This window comes from Lepisma saccharinum, chromosome 8, assembly GCF_977018435.1.
Source record: "Lepisma saccharinum chromosome 8, izLepSacc3.1, whole genome shotgun sequence".
Lineage (NCBI taxonomy): Eukaryota > Metazoa > Arthropoda > Insecta > Zygentoma > Lepismatidae > Lepisma > Lepisma saccharinum.
Window position 1 is genome coordinate 82,064,721 of NC_139236.1, and position 17,942 is coordinate 82,082,662.

The window sequence follows — 17,942 nt, forward strand, 5'->3', positions numbered from 1 at the left end:
TCCTTTCTTCTTCGCCCCATTTCTACATAGAAAATGTTCTTATATCACAACTTTGTTAAACAAAACGCGATCGTAATTGCTATAGAAACTTACAGGAAACCAGAGTTAATATATATGAACAGATTATACATACATCAATCAATCCGTAAATCGAAATTGTCACTGTATCTCAAACTTACGTTAACATTTACACTATGTGTCCGAATAATTTTGTGGCACTATTTTTGCAACGGTAGGGATTCATCCTTCGTTACATTGTTGCTGATGTTCGTTTTTTAACTTTTTATCGTCCAATTTTGTGCTAAACATGACATTTTTTAAACGAAAATCAACTTCAACGCTGTACACAGATTTCACTCCTTTCCCACTCTTAAACGTTAGAAATTTACTGTGTGTCCGAATAATTATGTGACTCACTGTAGGTATGTGTGGAAATAATAGAATATCGTGTTACTGTGATCCTGCGTGGTAATTGTGCTACTCTACAAAATCTTGTACTAAAAATTGTCATAAAAGCAGGTATTATAACACATTAACATAAGAAGTTAATTATACCTGCGATTCTGTTCATAAAATATTGACAGAATTTCGTGTAACAATAAATCGTTATCTTTAGTTCCTTAGTGTCGTCCACGTAGTGTGATAAGTCATAAATTTCTATCGAATGCATCACACTTTTTTACAGTCTCTTATTTATATTCCTAGTAATATCGATAACTTCGAAATCGTAGAAATTTCCAAAAAATGATTGAAATTGCGTTTAAAAGGACACGTCATGAAATTCATGCACTCCTATTTGTACTAAATATTTTTTTTACATTGAATAAATGACGTTTGTGTTATGGAACTTTCCATTCACATTTGCTGGTCGTTTTCTCTTGAGTGTATTTCCTTTTGGAACTATGACAAATTGGAAGATGTAATGGTGTACAGGTGTTCTAAGAAAAGAAATACCACGACCAACTAGCGAACAGTCATTTGTTTACTTCTCTCGCAGTCAGCCATTGCCTTCTCTATCTGAAAGCCTAATGGCTTGCTCTGGTCACGTGACTAAGCGTCAGCAACTGGAGGCGAGATAGCCGCCATGTTTGATTTGCTTCTTGGGAATCAATGTTTGTCCTTTTTAGTGAATATGGAATTGTAATGAAAATTTAAGAACTGTATTCGAGTTTTCATGACGTGTAAATATGCGTAAATGTACAAAAGGTATTTTGTAAGTGTTGTGTGCTCAATTGCAGAGGCAAGTATGATAAAAAAGGTAAGAGTAACGTTCACAATTCTTCAAGATGTTGATGAAAATGAGAAATTTTTTAGGGAAATTTCATGTGATTCTGTCCCTACGAAAAAATACAAGTTAAGTAACAAAGGTTTTATACTCATAACTAACAGAAATAGTTCAAGATTATATTAGATGCCTATTACATCATGAAGATTTCATGTGTCCGGAATAGGCATCTAATATAATCTTAGATTCGGTCAAGTTTTATCATTTATCAACAATTGTTTAAGGAATATCAAATAATTTACCCTGAATTACAACGTTAAGATTAATGTTAAGATACGTAGTTGCTTATGATTGCAAAATAATTTGTTTCAAGATTTAATCAACGTTTAAAATATTACGGTTATGTCTACTAAAGCAGTTTGTTAGTTTAAATGTTATGCAAGCATTCGATAACATATTCATATAATTTACACAAATTTTCAGTTTCAAAATATGCTTAATGAGAAAAATCTAAACAACTGGGCCAAATTGATACATGTATACATTTACATTCTTATTTTATTCCGCTTTTGTGCTTCTTTAGGCTAATCGGAGGCGAATGGAAGATATGTTATGCATTCAAATACAAGGGTACGATGTGTAACAAGAACTTCGATGAAATATTAGTGTGTAAGATTATCCAAGAATATATTACTTATGTTTCAAACACAAATGTTTTTACACAAAAAGCATTTTATTACCTTGCTATGTTAATATGAACTACAAATGTAGTAAATTTTATAAAATTGTTTCAAGTGAACTGTTATTTTATTTTTGGTTTTTGTGAAGCTTCGATGTTGGTAATTTTGATTATTAAATCAGTGATAATGTTTACTGTTTCATAATTCACTAACATTCTTCACGATTGTTTTAACAGATTGTAAACACAGTGTGAGGAAATATTCCAAATGTTTATTTTCCAAATGAACGCTAACATCGAAATATTAATCTGCTTTCATTTTTTCCATGAAAATGTTGAAACTCTTAAGTTATGGTCACAGATCTTACTAACGACAATGAAGAGATTCAATTTGTTTATTATCTATCGTTGAATAAAGTCAAAACGGTTGAAATTACAATGTGCAAGTGATTTAGGTTTAGTCCTTATTCACAGAAATGTAACATTGCCCTTGTACAAATTTCTTTCACATTTGTTGAAAGGTTATAGAAATTAAGATTTTGTATTGAGATTGTATAGCTATACAGAATATCTGCATTATCTGGTTAATTAATTTTGGGTAAAGTTAAATAAAATTTACTTGATTAGGTATCTTGGCAAGTTTACGGTCAACCTAACATGCGGAGTTTTGATTTAATCCATTGATTTTTACATACAAATGTTCATGCAAAAGCTATGACGAGTTTTACTGTAGCTGACAAATATGTAGGACAATATTTTCTGAAGAAATACAATGTTTATTTTTTTTCCGCGCAAGTCTTTCTTTGTGCTATGGTAGGAATTTTTGTGGTGGCCATAGTGACTTCCTGAATGAAAATGTCGGTGTAAATATTCAATATTCTACCTTTTTCTTCTAACTATATTCGTCGGGAGGGTAAATGTGAAAATTTAACTTCATAAAAGAAAGAAATATACTTTAATTCTCTACAATAAAAATACGACAATGAGTGTACAACGTTAAGACGATCGCCTCCAGATGATGACGTCTTGACTGAGCGCTGCGGCCTGAACCTCAAGATGGTCTTGAGTCAGCACGGACTAAACTGTTCTCGTCTGCCCAAGTTGCCGTTTACAACTTCTCCCTCTTGCTTAGTTGTCAAACAATTGAACAAATGTTACGTCTGTTTTCGCTGTATACTCTATGTAACAAATATACACAACAAATGTATATTTATATTCGTCCAAATTCGCCGTACAGTGAAGAGTTAATTTCCATTAGGAAATAGTTAGCCTAAATAAAAGTCAATGAAATTCATGAATGTGACTTACATTATTATTTTCTCTTTTTGTAACCCTGTAACCAAACGTCATGAACAACATCATACTACCAACATGTCATTCACAAAAGCATAGATAACTATCATGAATCAAAACACACTACTAATTTACCTCTACTAATTTCGAACTAGTTGTAGTAGTCCATCCACATTTCATTGTTAGTCATATCCCGAGTCTGGGCATTCTCTAGAATATAGTGAAATGTATATAATAAGTTAGAAAGCATATTATCTGTTTATTAAATGTTAACATTTGAAAATATACATTAATATTGCAAGAATATGAAAATTGTTGCGCATTTCTTCAAGAAATGACAAACTAACTATGCAGACAAATTTAGGATTCTCTTTATATTTGCTTCTAATCAAGTGCCTTTAGCTAACTACATAATTAATTACAAAGCTAAAAATTATTTGTAATGCATTAAGTTTGCATAAAATGAATCTTGAATTGAAGTATTTTGTTCTGCAAGACTGCAAGTATCAGTAATTAAGGAAACTGATTTACTTAATAATTGGTATAATATGCATTATTTGTATTGGAGATAAACTCACCTTCATCGTCATACACTGGATAATAATCCCGCCTACCCGTGTCATAATACTCGTCACCTATGAGGAAAATGGTGACAAAATTGTAAGTTAAAATAGTGGTAAAATATTTTGACAACCAAAGTAAAAAAAGTATTTCAAATAGCAGTTTCAAAGTATTCGAAATTAATACTACACGAATTAAAATTACATTTCCTTTAGTATTTACAGTGAACCTTGAACAGAATTTCAATTCGATGGACCGAATTATTTTAAACTTACTTTTCTACTTTCAACATGCCAAACTGGCCAATATTGTGCAAGTTGATTCCTAACAGTCAGCCTTATCCTACTCTAGTTTGTGCACTTAGATACGTTCCACTTGTCATTGCATATGGCACTGATATCGACTTCAGTTGTAGACCATGAACATTGCACTCATAAATGAAAGAAAAAATCATTTGATGTAATGATGATTCATTAATAGAAACTGAAAATAATCACACTTCAAAATGTAGTAGTAGCAACTTACTATGGATCTTAGAAAGGACAAGGAAGCATTGATTCAGGTTTCCAGTATTGAAGTTTGAAGGAAACTATCGAAATTGTGCATGCAACCAAATTAAGGTGTATCTGTTATTTCTTACCTTCATACCACATTCGTATAGATTTTGCACCACCTTTCTTGCGTCTTTTTACTCCTCGACCAACGGAATATCCTAGAAGAGAGTTGAACGTATGTTAAATAGAGCACTGGAAATTTTTGAACACTGAAAAGCAACTAAAGAATCGTAATTGGTGGGTTGAAATGTTTCGTCATTTATATGTACATTGGTAACTTTTCTAGGTTGTTTTTTCTGCAAATACTGACTAGACAAGAAACTAAACACAAGATTTGGTGATCCAGATGTTGAGCTAAGAATGATTATTGATCTTGAATGCAACTTATAAGTTTACCAGCTGCACGAGCATGTTGACTTCGTATTCCTGGATGGCCATTGAAGAGATTGCAATCTGAACCTCGAACAATCTAGAATTCTAGTCAAACCATAGAGTGCAGTAGAACGGAACGGATAATCCACACCTTCGAATTGCGACTCCACATCGTAGCAGATCGGGACAGATAATTCACACCGTCGAATTCGAACTCCACAAAGCAACAGATCAGGATGTGTAATCCTCACAATGGAACTCCCAAGTCCACAGTGTAGCAGATTAAATCAGATCATTCACACCTTCGAACTTCAACTCCACAATGCAGCAGATCCTACCGGATAATCTACAACGTGCAATTCCAACTCCACAATATAGCAGGTCTGGAGACCTCCGAACTCCAACTCCACAATACGAGTATAGCAGATCAGGACTGATTATCCATAGTGCAGCAGATCGAGATGGTGCCATGCAAACATCACCGATCACACAAACTTCCGGGTCATCAGCAATAGGGATTGAAATCCACACCTAACCAAGTCAGTAATGCTCAGTGATATCTCTCTGAGTATTAACTCCTATGTCCAGTGCTCTCTCCTCAACAACTACATTGCTTGCCTTTGCGGCTCCAAGCCCAATGAGAGACATTAAGACTTCAACGACTATAAGTATACAAACGTCAGTCCTGACAGTACATGTTTTCCCACAATTCCAGATATTTTATGTTGAACTATTTAGCATGGAGTCGCATTTGAAGAAAGGTTTCCAATAGACTGGCGAAAACCAATTATTCCTATCTCGTTAACAGTGCAAATTCTGCTCCAAACGGTATAAATTGCATTTTTGAAGCTTCAGAAACAAAATGTCAATGATTTTAGGCCTCCGCCTAACCTTTGGAACATATTGCATCGTTGGAGAAAATAGGAGAGAAGTAGATACAAGTCGACAATATTTTGATCAGGCGAACTGCCGTACTATAAAATTACCAGTAAATATTTATTTTGAAATTTTCATATCAGATTCGAGGATTCATTTCATCGAAAATTAGTCATTTTCAATCAATATGGTGGCCTTTAACTACAGTAACATATTTTGGAAAGTACACTTGATAAGCGAAATAGATATTTTAAATTTCAATTAATTTTACCTGCATACCCATTCCATTTCCAGAACCAATTCCAGCAGCGCTTCCATCAATTGGACCTGTAAAAATAATAATGAACAATTTACTAGATCCCAAGTCTTCTTGAGAATCTGGTTGTACACTATCAAATGTGGTTTTTAATTACATAACTCAATGTGCATTGCACAACAACTTCCCTATTTTTCACAATGTGTCATTGAAATTTTCAATATATAAATTATTTACACGGTATTGTTTGTTGCTAACACACAGGCCAAACACAACCCCTTCTTACAATTACAGTACAACAATAGAGCAAAAATAAGGAAATTTAAAAATAAAGTTCACATTTAAGAGAATCTCCCAGGAATACATTTATCTGATTTATTCAATTTATCTGTAATATAGGTAGAGCTTACTAAAACTTTATGTATATATACAACTTCACAAACGTATATCTTGACGAGATATTTCTAAAAAATTTAAATTATGAATTGTTCATTTTTAAATATTTTGTTGCGTAATGCACAGGTATTATGCAAATTCTCCATGACTATTTTCATCAATTTTTTTCTTGCATCCTACATGTTTTTAAGGACTGGATTATTTTAGGTATGCTGGTGCAAAGGATTCTAGGGCCTTGTTTGGCGTTTTATTTCAATTCCTGAAGATCTCATTGCTTAAAACAAAGAGAATAACCACGATAGTGGACAATTTGCATGGTCATACTTATGCATCCTTGTCTACCATAAATATTTTTGATTACATTTCTCCAAGTTAATATTTAGCCATACAGATAACTTTTCATAAATTATCCCCATACTATTTATTAAATTTATTGTATGCAAGAAGGGAATAACGGATTTACATAACATGTCTATAAAAACAGGATATACAGGGTGTCATTTTAATGGCGCCCACGGGAACGTATAGATGACATCAAAACAAACAACTTTTCTCAGTTACATTTTTCTAGTTGGTGCATCGTTTCCGCGCTAGTCGCTCAAAAAAGCCCGTTTTGCCGCCTGAATTCTGGCAACCACACACAACATTTGATTGCATTTGTGACGTCATATCCCGTCGAGAAGCGATGCGTTCCAGGGTTGCCATATTCTGTGAAAAATGACATAGCTACAATCAGCCACATTATGTACCGTAAAACAAAACGAGAAAACACATTCTGTACCCTAACAGGAAGTAAACAAACGATATGAAAAATCGTAGAAAGAAAATAGAATTCAAGTGGAAGTGGTCATATCGAATTTTGTCTCAGCTTACATGTCAGATATTTGCAAATCTAGTTACCAAGTTGGCATCTACAATTTACTCTATCCACTTCGTCCTTTTGATACTAGTTGTCTGTGACACACTGAACAGATGACAAAATAGAAATGAAAGAATTAGAAATTCCAAAGGTAAGCAACACAATAATGTATATTCAGGACTTTATGAGCCAAGTGGCACAAATGGTTGAAAATACAGGGATATAAGTAGCTAGTAGTAATTCAAGCTCTCAGACGACTGTGTTTATCTACGCACTGGATACACATGTAATAGGTTTGCAACTGTGAACAGGGCAGTATATTCGCTACTGATTCTTCATTAGATTGTTACTGTGGTTGTACGTGTTTTAGCCGTAATGTAACAAAGTGATCCTCAGATACTTCCGTTACCAGCACAAAAGTACCACAAGGCATCTAGACACAAACCTGTAGATATCAACCTTGCAACGAGATTTGTAAATATAATTGACATGTAGCTGGGCGTAAACAGCCACATGTAAGCTGTAAGTCTAATATTGATATGTTGTTTTAAGTCCACTTTATGTACAGTTAGGCTAATCGGGACTGGACCTACAGTTTAAAGTGGGATCCGAACCACTTGTGCCTCCACCGGGTATCGAACCTAGGACCCCTTGATTACAAGGCGACGACGCTACCACTGCGCCATCGGGGAGGCCCTATAAGTCTAATAAAATTTATTGTTGTTGATATTTAACATGTAGGCTGAGACAAAATCCGAAATTGACACTTCAATTTGAATACGTTTTTTACCATTTCTCATATCGTTGGTTCACTTCCCCCTTCCCCTGAGATGACTGCTGATCTTCTGGCTGGTAGGTTATGATCTTCGGTCTACTGGACGCTTTTATCGCTTCGTTTTACAGCTAATAATATGGTTGGTAGTTTGCCATTTTTCACAAAATTTGTGTGTGCCTTGCAACGCTGCCGTGCGCTATTTCGCTGCAGGAAATGACGTCACAGATACGATCAAATGTTGTGTTTGGTTGCCAGCATCCAGGCGGCGAAACGCTCTTCTTTGAACGGCTGTAGCGTCGAATCGACGCACCAACGAGAAAAATGTTACTGAGAAAAGTTGTTTGTTTTGATGTCCTCTATACGAATCTGTGGTCCGCGGGCGCCATTAAAATGGCACTCTGTATAATGCACCATGTGTATCAACAAGAGTGCTGCTACATCCAGGCATCAAGAACAAATATTTTGGAAAATAAGTGAACTGAAGGAATTACTCCACAATGTTTTTTTTTTTTGCAAATATTATAAAACTATTCTGTTTTCCCAAAAACTATTGTCATAACTATTCTTCTATGTTTTAGGAAACGTGTAACAGTAGTAATTTAAAATATACTCGATTTCAGTAATAAGCTGCTACATAAAATACTTCATTCTGTAAAGAAAACAATAATCAATACATAATTATCAGTTACCTAAAGTAGGGAAGAGATTTTGAAAGCAACCAACATTGGCACCAGACCCCACTCCAGCAGCCAAACCAATGTCCTTTCCGGCATCTTTGCCTGCGTTGGCTCCTGAAATCAAGTTTCAATTCAATACATGAAATATGAAATTCATGAGTATTATCTGTAGTTCCTTTTTGGTAAATGATCGTAGTGATTGTGATATTAGCTAAAAATGAAACAAACCTGGTTTCCTACATGGTTCAAGCTTAAAAGGTTGAGCTTCAAAACCAGGACATTATAATACATTTTACTGTTCTCATGTTTTGAATCATTACACTTAGATTTCAGTACATTAAATTCAAATCAACACACCACATAAGCACTGAATTCAGCAAAACCTTTAACATGTTGATATGATAAATTTGGGCCACATACAAGAGTGCCACAAATTGTAACTATATTTGGGTAATTTAAAAAATCAGTTTCACTTCTAAATTCATTTATAAAACAAGGTATGGACTATTTCCACTGAATTAAATAGTAATATTTTCAAGCATAAAAAAAATATTCAGTGTATATTTATTACCAGCTATTCCAAAGCCTGTCAGAAATTTTCCAAGCCGTTTGGAAGATAAAGACGCACCAACACCCACACCGATTGTTCCTGAAAATAAATTTAGTATAACGATATTTAATGATTACCACATTACATTCATTTCTGTATCGTAATGGCTAGACGAACAACATTCAATAATCATGTTTCAAGAACGTCTTTGGAAAATTGATTCATTTAAAGATGCCTCTAGAGAAAACTAAAAACCTTTTCATCCACATAAGTGCATGAAGGAAGTTCACAATAAATGCATTATGTGTTTTCGCATGTGAATAATATATAACAGTTTTAGTCACTGACAATAGGACATTTTGAGGATATTAATATATTAATGTTATTAAAATTTAAGCAATAAATATTTGGACATCTGTATCCCTAAATGTTCGTCGTGCCTAAACAATATAATATTATTTTTTAAGCAATTGGGGATTTCTTATCGATAAGGAAAAACTCGTTGCCATAGATTATAAAATTAAAATAAATAAGTCTACTTTTTAACATGAAAAACTCTTCGCTAAAATATTGTAATTGTCTGGAAAATCAATTGCGAGGTGAAAGGTTTTGTGATATTATAAAGATATCTAAAGTTACAAAAGAAAGTATTAAATTATAACATTTTCGTCTCTGGAGTGATACAAAAATGATACATTCTAATTTAGCATTTATGACTAAAATAGTGCAAATTTGCAGTTAAACGATATTACTACAACCGTATTTTACCTGGTAGGCAGTCAGTAAAAGATCCAACACCAGCTAACATGCCTGCATATTTTCCAGCCATGGCACCAGCTAAAAATTTAAATGACATGCATGTAAATAAATAAACATCAAGGACTTATAGCAGAAATAATTTTCAAAATATTTTGGTAATTAAATTACCTTCTGGAAACTAAGTTATGTAATTATTTTAATGTTAAATTCAAATATTCGTATCAAAATATGTTGTACTTGTTTTAGATAGTTTTGAATTATATACCATACTTCTTACTTCCTGAACATAACAATTCTTTGAAAAAGTAAGGTGGAAATTTCATTATCATGAATACAATTATATCTATGAATTGTCCAGTGTTTATGATTGTTGAAAAATATTCCTATTTATTCAATACACAAGGAAACAAAATCTAAGTCAGAAAGTAATTTTTCAACGTTAGAAGAAGAGAAGAAAACAGTTTTCTACCTCCACGGTTCTTTCCCCACTCCATTGAGAATAATGATTTCGAAGACCTTTGCGCATCTGAAAAAAGCATAGGGTTACATTTCAATTAGTTACTTACTTGATGGATCGATTACAACAATCAAGATTCTAGAAAAAACTTATATAAAGTGAAGCCACTTCTACAATTTTCCCACTTAGCCTAAATATTAAATATTTTACTTACCTTTCTAAAATACGTATATTTAGGATTATAGTGCATTTGTTTGATGAATGTCTGATTTTTGTGATATAAATAGAGTTCAAGCATTCATTTCATGCAAATTTGTCTGTTTCATGTGCCTTTATTATGTAATGTTCAACAGTGACACTGTTGAAATATTTTACCAATCCTTTTTCTTCTGTGGACATTACAAACATTTATGAGCCTTATGCCTCTCAACAAACAAAGTTATACTGTACTCAAATTCTCTCCAAGATCTTACAGTTAATTGCATCAGGTGTTGGCCAATTATTACTTTTTATAAATAAGATTAGCCTCTTCTTTCACCAGAGAATTTAAGGTACGAATCTCAAAACTGGTTTTCAATGGCTTAAAATTCAGTGAATTGCCAGTGCTGTGATTCTCAATATAATATCAATCTAATATTTCTTGAAATTGAACATCAATTTTTTATTCATATATTTCTTATCCGATTATATCAAAACTTTATGCAATGTATACAAACCGTGTGAATATTCTCTCTTACCCTCTTCGTTACTTTCATTATCGCCTGTGTGGATAGTGAAAACATTGAAATAGAAATATATATTCAGTTCTCTCACGACACTACAAAATGACCAAATTTTAAATTTATTTTAAGTATGTGCACTTAAACTTGAATATATTGTCAATGATTTGACACAAAATAATAATTGCATTTGACTTTTATATTATTCATACATATGGGAATAATATTTAATATGTAATATGTGTGAAAGTACGCGAAACAATTCTGCAATTTTATATTTGCATATAAGAATGTATGTGCTTTCATAGTATAACTTTTAAACAAAACTAGTATTTTCACAAACCTAATACTTTCACTTGCTAACGTACACAGAAAATAAGCACTAAATATTTATTGGAACATAATTTAAATCGTATTGCAGTTATATTTTTATCTGAAATTTCGTAAGTAATTTGGATATGAGTATTTGTAATATATTGATAGTTGAAGTAAGACTTGAAGCTTTCCTGGCGACGAATTATGAATAGTTTCTCTAGGGCTATCGACCAGGTGAGTTGCGGAAAATATTGCAAGCTTTCGAGAGCTAACGTCACTCACATATTCAGGGTTGAAGTGCAGATACTAGACCCAGCTTGGTTAGCGTTAGTTAATACTAAATTATACAAACGTATATACATTGGGTTGACGCTCGTATCTGCACTTCAACCCTGAAGATGAGAGTGACGTTAGCTCCCGAAAGCTTGCAATATTTTCCGCAACTCACCTGGTCGATAACCTGAGAGAACCTATTCATATTGATAGTTAATTAATTATTTTCTGGCCGTGATAGTTAATAATATTTACTGGATTTAACGTAACTTTAGAAATTTTCAATATTCTAAAAGAAAATGAATCTTTTTCATTTACATCTCGTATGTAGAGATAATCAAATACGCCATAATAGACACTGGTTTCAGGACTACAGACTAACAACAACAGTGTTACTATATAATTAATTTTATTTTGATATCCATGTGTCGTTACACATTCATTCAAACTTATAAGTATACCGAGGTAAATATTGATGGGATCAAGTGATTTTTTTTTTTAAAAAAAAAACTTTTTATTTTCATACGAAATGATATTGAGTTAAAACGTAATTTTTTAAACTACCCTAGGGCCTCCCCGATGGCGCAGTGGTAGCGTCGTCGCCTTGTAATCAAGGGCTCCTGGGTTCGATACCCGCTGGAGGCACATAGTGGTTCGGATCCCACTTTAAACTGTAGGTCCAGTCCCGAATAGCCTTACTGTGCATAAAGTGGACTTAAAAACACCAAATCAACCACATCATTAAACTACCCTATTTTTATACGAAACTATATCGAGTGACAGATTAATATTTAAACAATTCTGTATTGTTATACGAAACGATGTGGAGTGATAGAGTAAATTTTAAACATTTCTGTACTTTTATATGGAATGATGTGACTGATACCACATACCTTCGCTTCCAATTGGCTCTTTGCTCTCAGACCGTATACCATTTACCAGTGATATCATACGCTGTTCTGTGAAGGAAGTATACGTACTATTATTCCTTACAGACTCATCTTAGAAAAAGTGTTGATGATTATCTTGTAAATGGCGTATACTGATTTTATACAAATTGATATTTGATTTGTTCAAATTGATTCAAATTTTCGTATTAAGCATATAGAAAATCTAACTTATTTAGCACTGGAAAAATAATAATTAGCAATCATACGAGTATTAATATATTCATTTCTTTCTCTACAGACAAAATTGGTTAAGAAGTTGAAAGGGACTGAACTGATAAGTAATTTGTTTTTCTTCTCCTAAATTAACGTAGTAATGAATAGAGGACTATTCAGAGAATTGTTTTCCTCAACTAAAGTATTTCATATGTATACATTTTAAATTAATTTGTTAATTATTTACTGACTGCGTATTTATATTATTCACAGGTTAATATACATTTGTTACTATAGATTGAATCTTAAGTCACGTTAGTAGTCTACAAAAAAGACTGCGGAGATTTGTTTCTAAATGAAAAAGTAATTTGGAACATTGTTAACGAAATGCGAGATGGCCATTAATGTCGTTTCTAATGCACTTTGATCATACAAGGATGACAGAACAAATACTATAATATGTATTAGGTCAACTAAAAACATTTACTTTACTCTTCTTACTTACGAATTAAGATGGTGTTCAGAAGAAACATTTCGACAACGATTCAGATTTTAATTTCTTGTTGAGATTTACAATTATATTAGGTAAATGTTATATCAATTCGAATGGTATAATTACACTGAAAGATTTAGTTTTTCTGTAAGCAATGAAATAAGTAAATGTTCAATTCAATTTACCTTCGGGAATCATCATCCTTGCAGTTGGTATTTCTGGCAGATACTGCATATCATCCACATCTAAATGAAACAAGTTTGTGGTATTAATTTATTAATGAGCTGAACAAAAATCATTGCATTTCATGATATGGTACAATTAGTATAGTACATTTAGACATAAATTTGGCTCGAAACGGAAATAATTATTAGAAAGCTAATTCCTTCTGAAATGCGTTCTTTAGGTCCCTTTGTACTTCCCCAGAAAAATCCCAAAAAATCCTGCATGGCGAACACCCTTAAATTTTGAATAAATGGCCGCCATCTTGGATTTTTTCAAAAACTGCGATAACTCAGTAATGGACAATTATAGGGAGGTGCTGTTTTGCACTAAAATGCATGGTTTGTGTAGTATAATCTATTAAAACATCTTTTCTAAAAAAAAGTCTAGTTTACGGTAAAAATTTAATGAAATCAATAAGAATTTTGACAAAAAAAACTGAATGTTCAGAAAAAAACGGCATTACCATTATTAACAGTTTTTTTCTTTTCAGGTCTTAGTGACAGTATGCGGTTGTTGGAAAGCTAAATAGAAGTTGGAGGAGAAGTGCATTTTCTGCGGTGAAGGCGGGATGGTGGACATTGACAGTGTTAATGTGACAAGAGGGTTAGAGACTTCGAGGAATCTCAGTATAAAGAGAAAAGATGGGATTAGGGGAAAAATTGAGGGCGTTAATCATGTGCGAATGCATGTAAGGTGCAGAAAACGTTATACCAGACATGGAAATTACGTTCCAGTGTCTCTACCTGTAGGAACAAATGCAACAAAACCCCTCCTCAGAAGTGACCTACATCCCTTCGACTTTAAAGCGTGCTGTCTTTATTGCGGGGAGACGGTTGATAAGGAAGCTTGCAACAAGCACCCACATCGCCACCCAAAAATATGCCAAGTGGAAACTTTACAAAAAATGTCAAGTATTCGGAATATGTGCGCAAATAGGTGCAACAAGTGGGGGAAAATACTTCTAAATCGCATTAATAGCGAATATGCCCTGATTGCGACCGAAGCGCAATATCATAAAAACTATGATGCACGATTTTCAATCGTTGGTTCAAGTATGCCAGGCGAGCCATCTGAAAATGTGATCGGAAGTTAGAGGCTTTCAATAAATTATGCAACTTCCTGGATGACAACGATGACTGCCTGTACCTGCTGTCTGACCTTATGGAGATGCTATTAAAGTTCAATACCGACAGTGACAATTATACAGTGACAGCGTCTGCGGGAGCTTTTATCAACACGCTACGGCAATACTGTTCTTATGTCATCCAGCAAGAAATGTTTCGGGACTGTTGTTTCTTTTAGGCCCGATGCATCGACGATTTTAACGGACAAGTGGTACAGCGACAGAAAAAAAACGCTGTCGAAGAAAAGAAGAAGATTATAGATGGGGCTATTACCATCCTCCAAGAAGAGATAAGATCTAAAGTTTATGATTGCTCGACATATCCAACCTACGAAGAATCGAAAGGTGGAGAAAATCAAGTAGGTGAGATGCTCACTCATCTGCTTTCTGGTCTAATGAAACCAGTAAAAGGTCCACCTTGCAATCAGAAGTGTTGAGTGTTGAGCACTCTATCATTTCTTCGGTGCATCCACGTTCATTTGTGTCAGCTGTGCAGGTTGAAATTGGAGTGTTTCTTCATAGGCTTTTCCGATCAAAACATCTAATTAACCTTCTGCATAATTTAGGCTGCTCTGTTTCCTACAGTGAACTCTGGAAGTATGAAACTTCCGTGACAATGAACACTTCAAGTGAAGTTCAGAAACATGGATTTGTGCAGTTTGTCTTCGATAATGCTGATCATAACACTCGCACTGTGGATGGACATCGAACCTTTCACGAGATCGGAGGAGTGCAGTGTGTGACACGTTCTTCAGCTGTTCAGACGAGTTCTCGTGTTCCACGACCGAAGATTATACCAACGGCAACTGTTCTTGGAAAGTTTGGCTTCATCCCAATCGTCACTCACGACCGGCCCAAGAACCATGGATTGAATAGCCTGGTAATAGAAGACGTCCTCTCCCTGGAATTGCGGCCGATGGATGCAGAAATTGAACCTCATACCAATGGATTTGGATGGTGGGTCCCAAGTCAGCTGAAGAACCTCATACGGGATGGAGATTGCCACAGGAAAAAGATCCTACGAAAAGTCAGCAGTGATACCCTTGCCCTTCGTCAATCTTCAACCTTCTAACCCCACCTCAATTAACACCTGTCTTCGTTTCGTGGCAGAAGAATGCACTAAGCGGCAACAAAGGTGTATTGTGACATTTGATCAGCCACTTTTCATAAAAGCCATGCATATAGTCTATCAGGCAGACGAAACTGATGAGCTGTCCAAGGTAATCGTGAGATTAGGTGGATTTCATCTGCTTATGAGTTTACATGGGTGCGGTGGGCAAAATCATGGGTGGCAGTAGTATGGAATAAATGTGGGGTGAGGTATTTTCCAAGAACGCTATCGTCCACATGGCTAATGGGCATGCTTATGCAAGAGCCATACGAGCTCATTCGCTGGCTCAGGCAGCTATCGCTCATTTGATTTTGGAGTGTTGTGAGGAAGACGGACTTTTGATCAGCTCTGACGTCCAAACTCTCAGGGGAATTCACAGTGAGGTGTTAAACTTGTCCTCCTCCGCAGAATCTTTCCTATCCAAAGTCAAACCTTTACTGAGTGCTGTATTCAGTGTGATGAAGACACTTGAAGAAAGAAGTCGTACTGCTAAATTATGGCTGCAGTATTTTAAGCAAGTTTCTATAATGCATGACTTCGTGAGAGCGGAAAGAACAGGCGACTGGAACCTTCATCTCTTCTCCGTTCAACGCATGCTAGTTCACCTCCATGCTGCTGGCCATATTTATTACGCTAAATCAGCCCACCTCTACCTCCAGAATATATCTAAACTTAAGACTACTTTGTCGGATCAAGAATTTGAACGTTTTGTCAGTCAGGGTTATTTTGCAGTTTGGCGATCGGATAAGTTTTGGTGCGGCGTTTGGACGGAAATGACCATAGAGCAGGTCTTAATGCGATCTATGAAGGTTAGCGGTGGCTGACACAAGGCCGAAATATGTCTGACAGCGTTGTAACGCATTGGACTTGCACCATGCCAGGAAGTCTCCAGGTGATGGAAGCAGTGGAAGCTTTCGCAGGAGTGACAGGTGAATCCTCCGACCAGCACATTTGTTTATCAAGATCGTGGCAGACTCGAGATACCAGTGATTTGAGGAAATTTTTAGTTTGGCTGAATCAACATTCGCCTTTCAACAAATCCGAAGAGCTCATTTCCCTGTCTTCAGGAATTGTTGCCGATGATAGAGTTAATTGTGACTCAGCCTAGGAGCTAGGCGAAAATGCTGTCAAAGGAATCGTGAGAAATATATTTGCACTATGCACTTTTTTTTTGCAGTAATAAGTTCCTTCTTCCAAAACTGAAACGTTTGGCACCAACAGCACCTCCCTATCATTGTCCGTTACTGAGTTATCGCATTTTTTGAAAAATCCAAGATGGCGGCCGTTTATTCAAAATTTAAGGGTGTTCCCCATGCAGGATTTTTTGGGATTTTTCTGGGGAAGTACAGGGGGACCTAAAGAACGTATTTCAGAAGGAATCAGCTTTCTAATAATTATTTCCGTCTCCAACCTTATTTTACCCATACTAAATATGATTGCCCCAGGAAGATTTGAGGTTTCCTTTCTAAACTCTATAAGTTGTAGTGCATTTTTAAGCCTCGATGGAAAGTTCCTAGATGAGTTCTATAATAAACCAAGCTTTTCGTAATATACGTTACATCGTTTTCACATCTGAATTGATTTGGTGAGTACGGGCCTGTTCAGGAATGAGTTTTCTGTCGTCTATCATAAGGAAAGCTGAGGATACAGTTCTGTCACCATTCTTTCACGTGCACTAGCCACTTAAACCTAAACTGATACAACATGTGTAGTACATGTACAACATGATTTAAGGATTTAGTAAGAGACTGCTGAGAAGGAGGGGGTATTTTTCTTCAGTAACCAGTTGTAAAGACCACCATGTTAGGCAGATTTAAGTTGTATATTGGCAGTTATTTTATTCGTATACTTTCAAGTTAAGAACTTGGATTAAATTATTTATACTTAATTGTTTTCATAATTCATATATATATTTACGTTTTATCTTATGTTATAATATTATTCGCGTATTTTTGCAACATTTATTCAGAATTTATAGGCTATTAATTACCCCAAATAATATATGCAACGTTTTCATTGTTTTTCAAGCACAAGTTAAATACATATCTTCTTAATATCGATCTTTGTTCAACAATGTACAAGATTGAAGTAATTTGTCTTCGTTATAAACTAAATCTTTATTTAATCATTTTTATGTGCAAGGGCAAATATGATTTATTTGATAAAATCAGTTTAGTTATTTCTATATAGTTCAACATTGTAATATTATAGCAAAGTATTTCTCCCTCGTTTTCAATAAAATATCGTATTCCTATTGGATGTTTATGTTAGGAGTGGGGAACCACGCTTCC

The 17,942-nt window shown here is 34.6% G+C and overlaps 1 protein-coding gene across 1 annotated transcript in view; it reads right to left on the minus strand.

The window, feature by feature from the left end:
* Positions 1-17,942, minus strand: part of LOC145991590 (uncharacterized) — a 30,481-nt gene that overhangs the window by 5,550 nt on the left and 6,989 nt on the right. The window contains exons 3-13 of the mRNA XM_083127649.1: positions 13,378-13,437; positions 12,490-12,555; positions 11,027-11,050; positions 10,302-10,358; positions 9,842-9,910; positions 9,095-9,172; positions 8,536-8,637; positions 5,840-5,887; positions 4,399-4,470; positions 3,776-3,832; positions 3,333-3,407 (exon numbers count right to left, since the gene is read on the minus strand). Of these exons, the coding sequence (XP_082983775.1) occupies positions 3,349-3,407; positions 3,776-3,832; positions 4,399-4,470; positions 5,840-5,887; positions 8,536-8,637; positions 9,095-9,172; positions 9,842-9,910; positions 10,302-10,358; positions 11,027-11,050; positions 12,490-12,555; positions 13,378-13,437 (692 nt within the window). The 3' untranslated portion in view covers positions 3,333-3,348. The remainder of the gene's footprint in view (positions 1-3,332; positions 3,408-3,775; positions 3,833-4,398; positions 4,471-5,839; positions 5,888-8,535; positions 8,638-9,094; positions 9,173-9,841; positions 9,911-10,301; positions 10,359-11,026; positions 11,051-12,489; positions 12,556-13,377; positions 13,438-17,942) is intronic.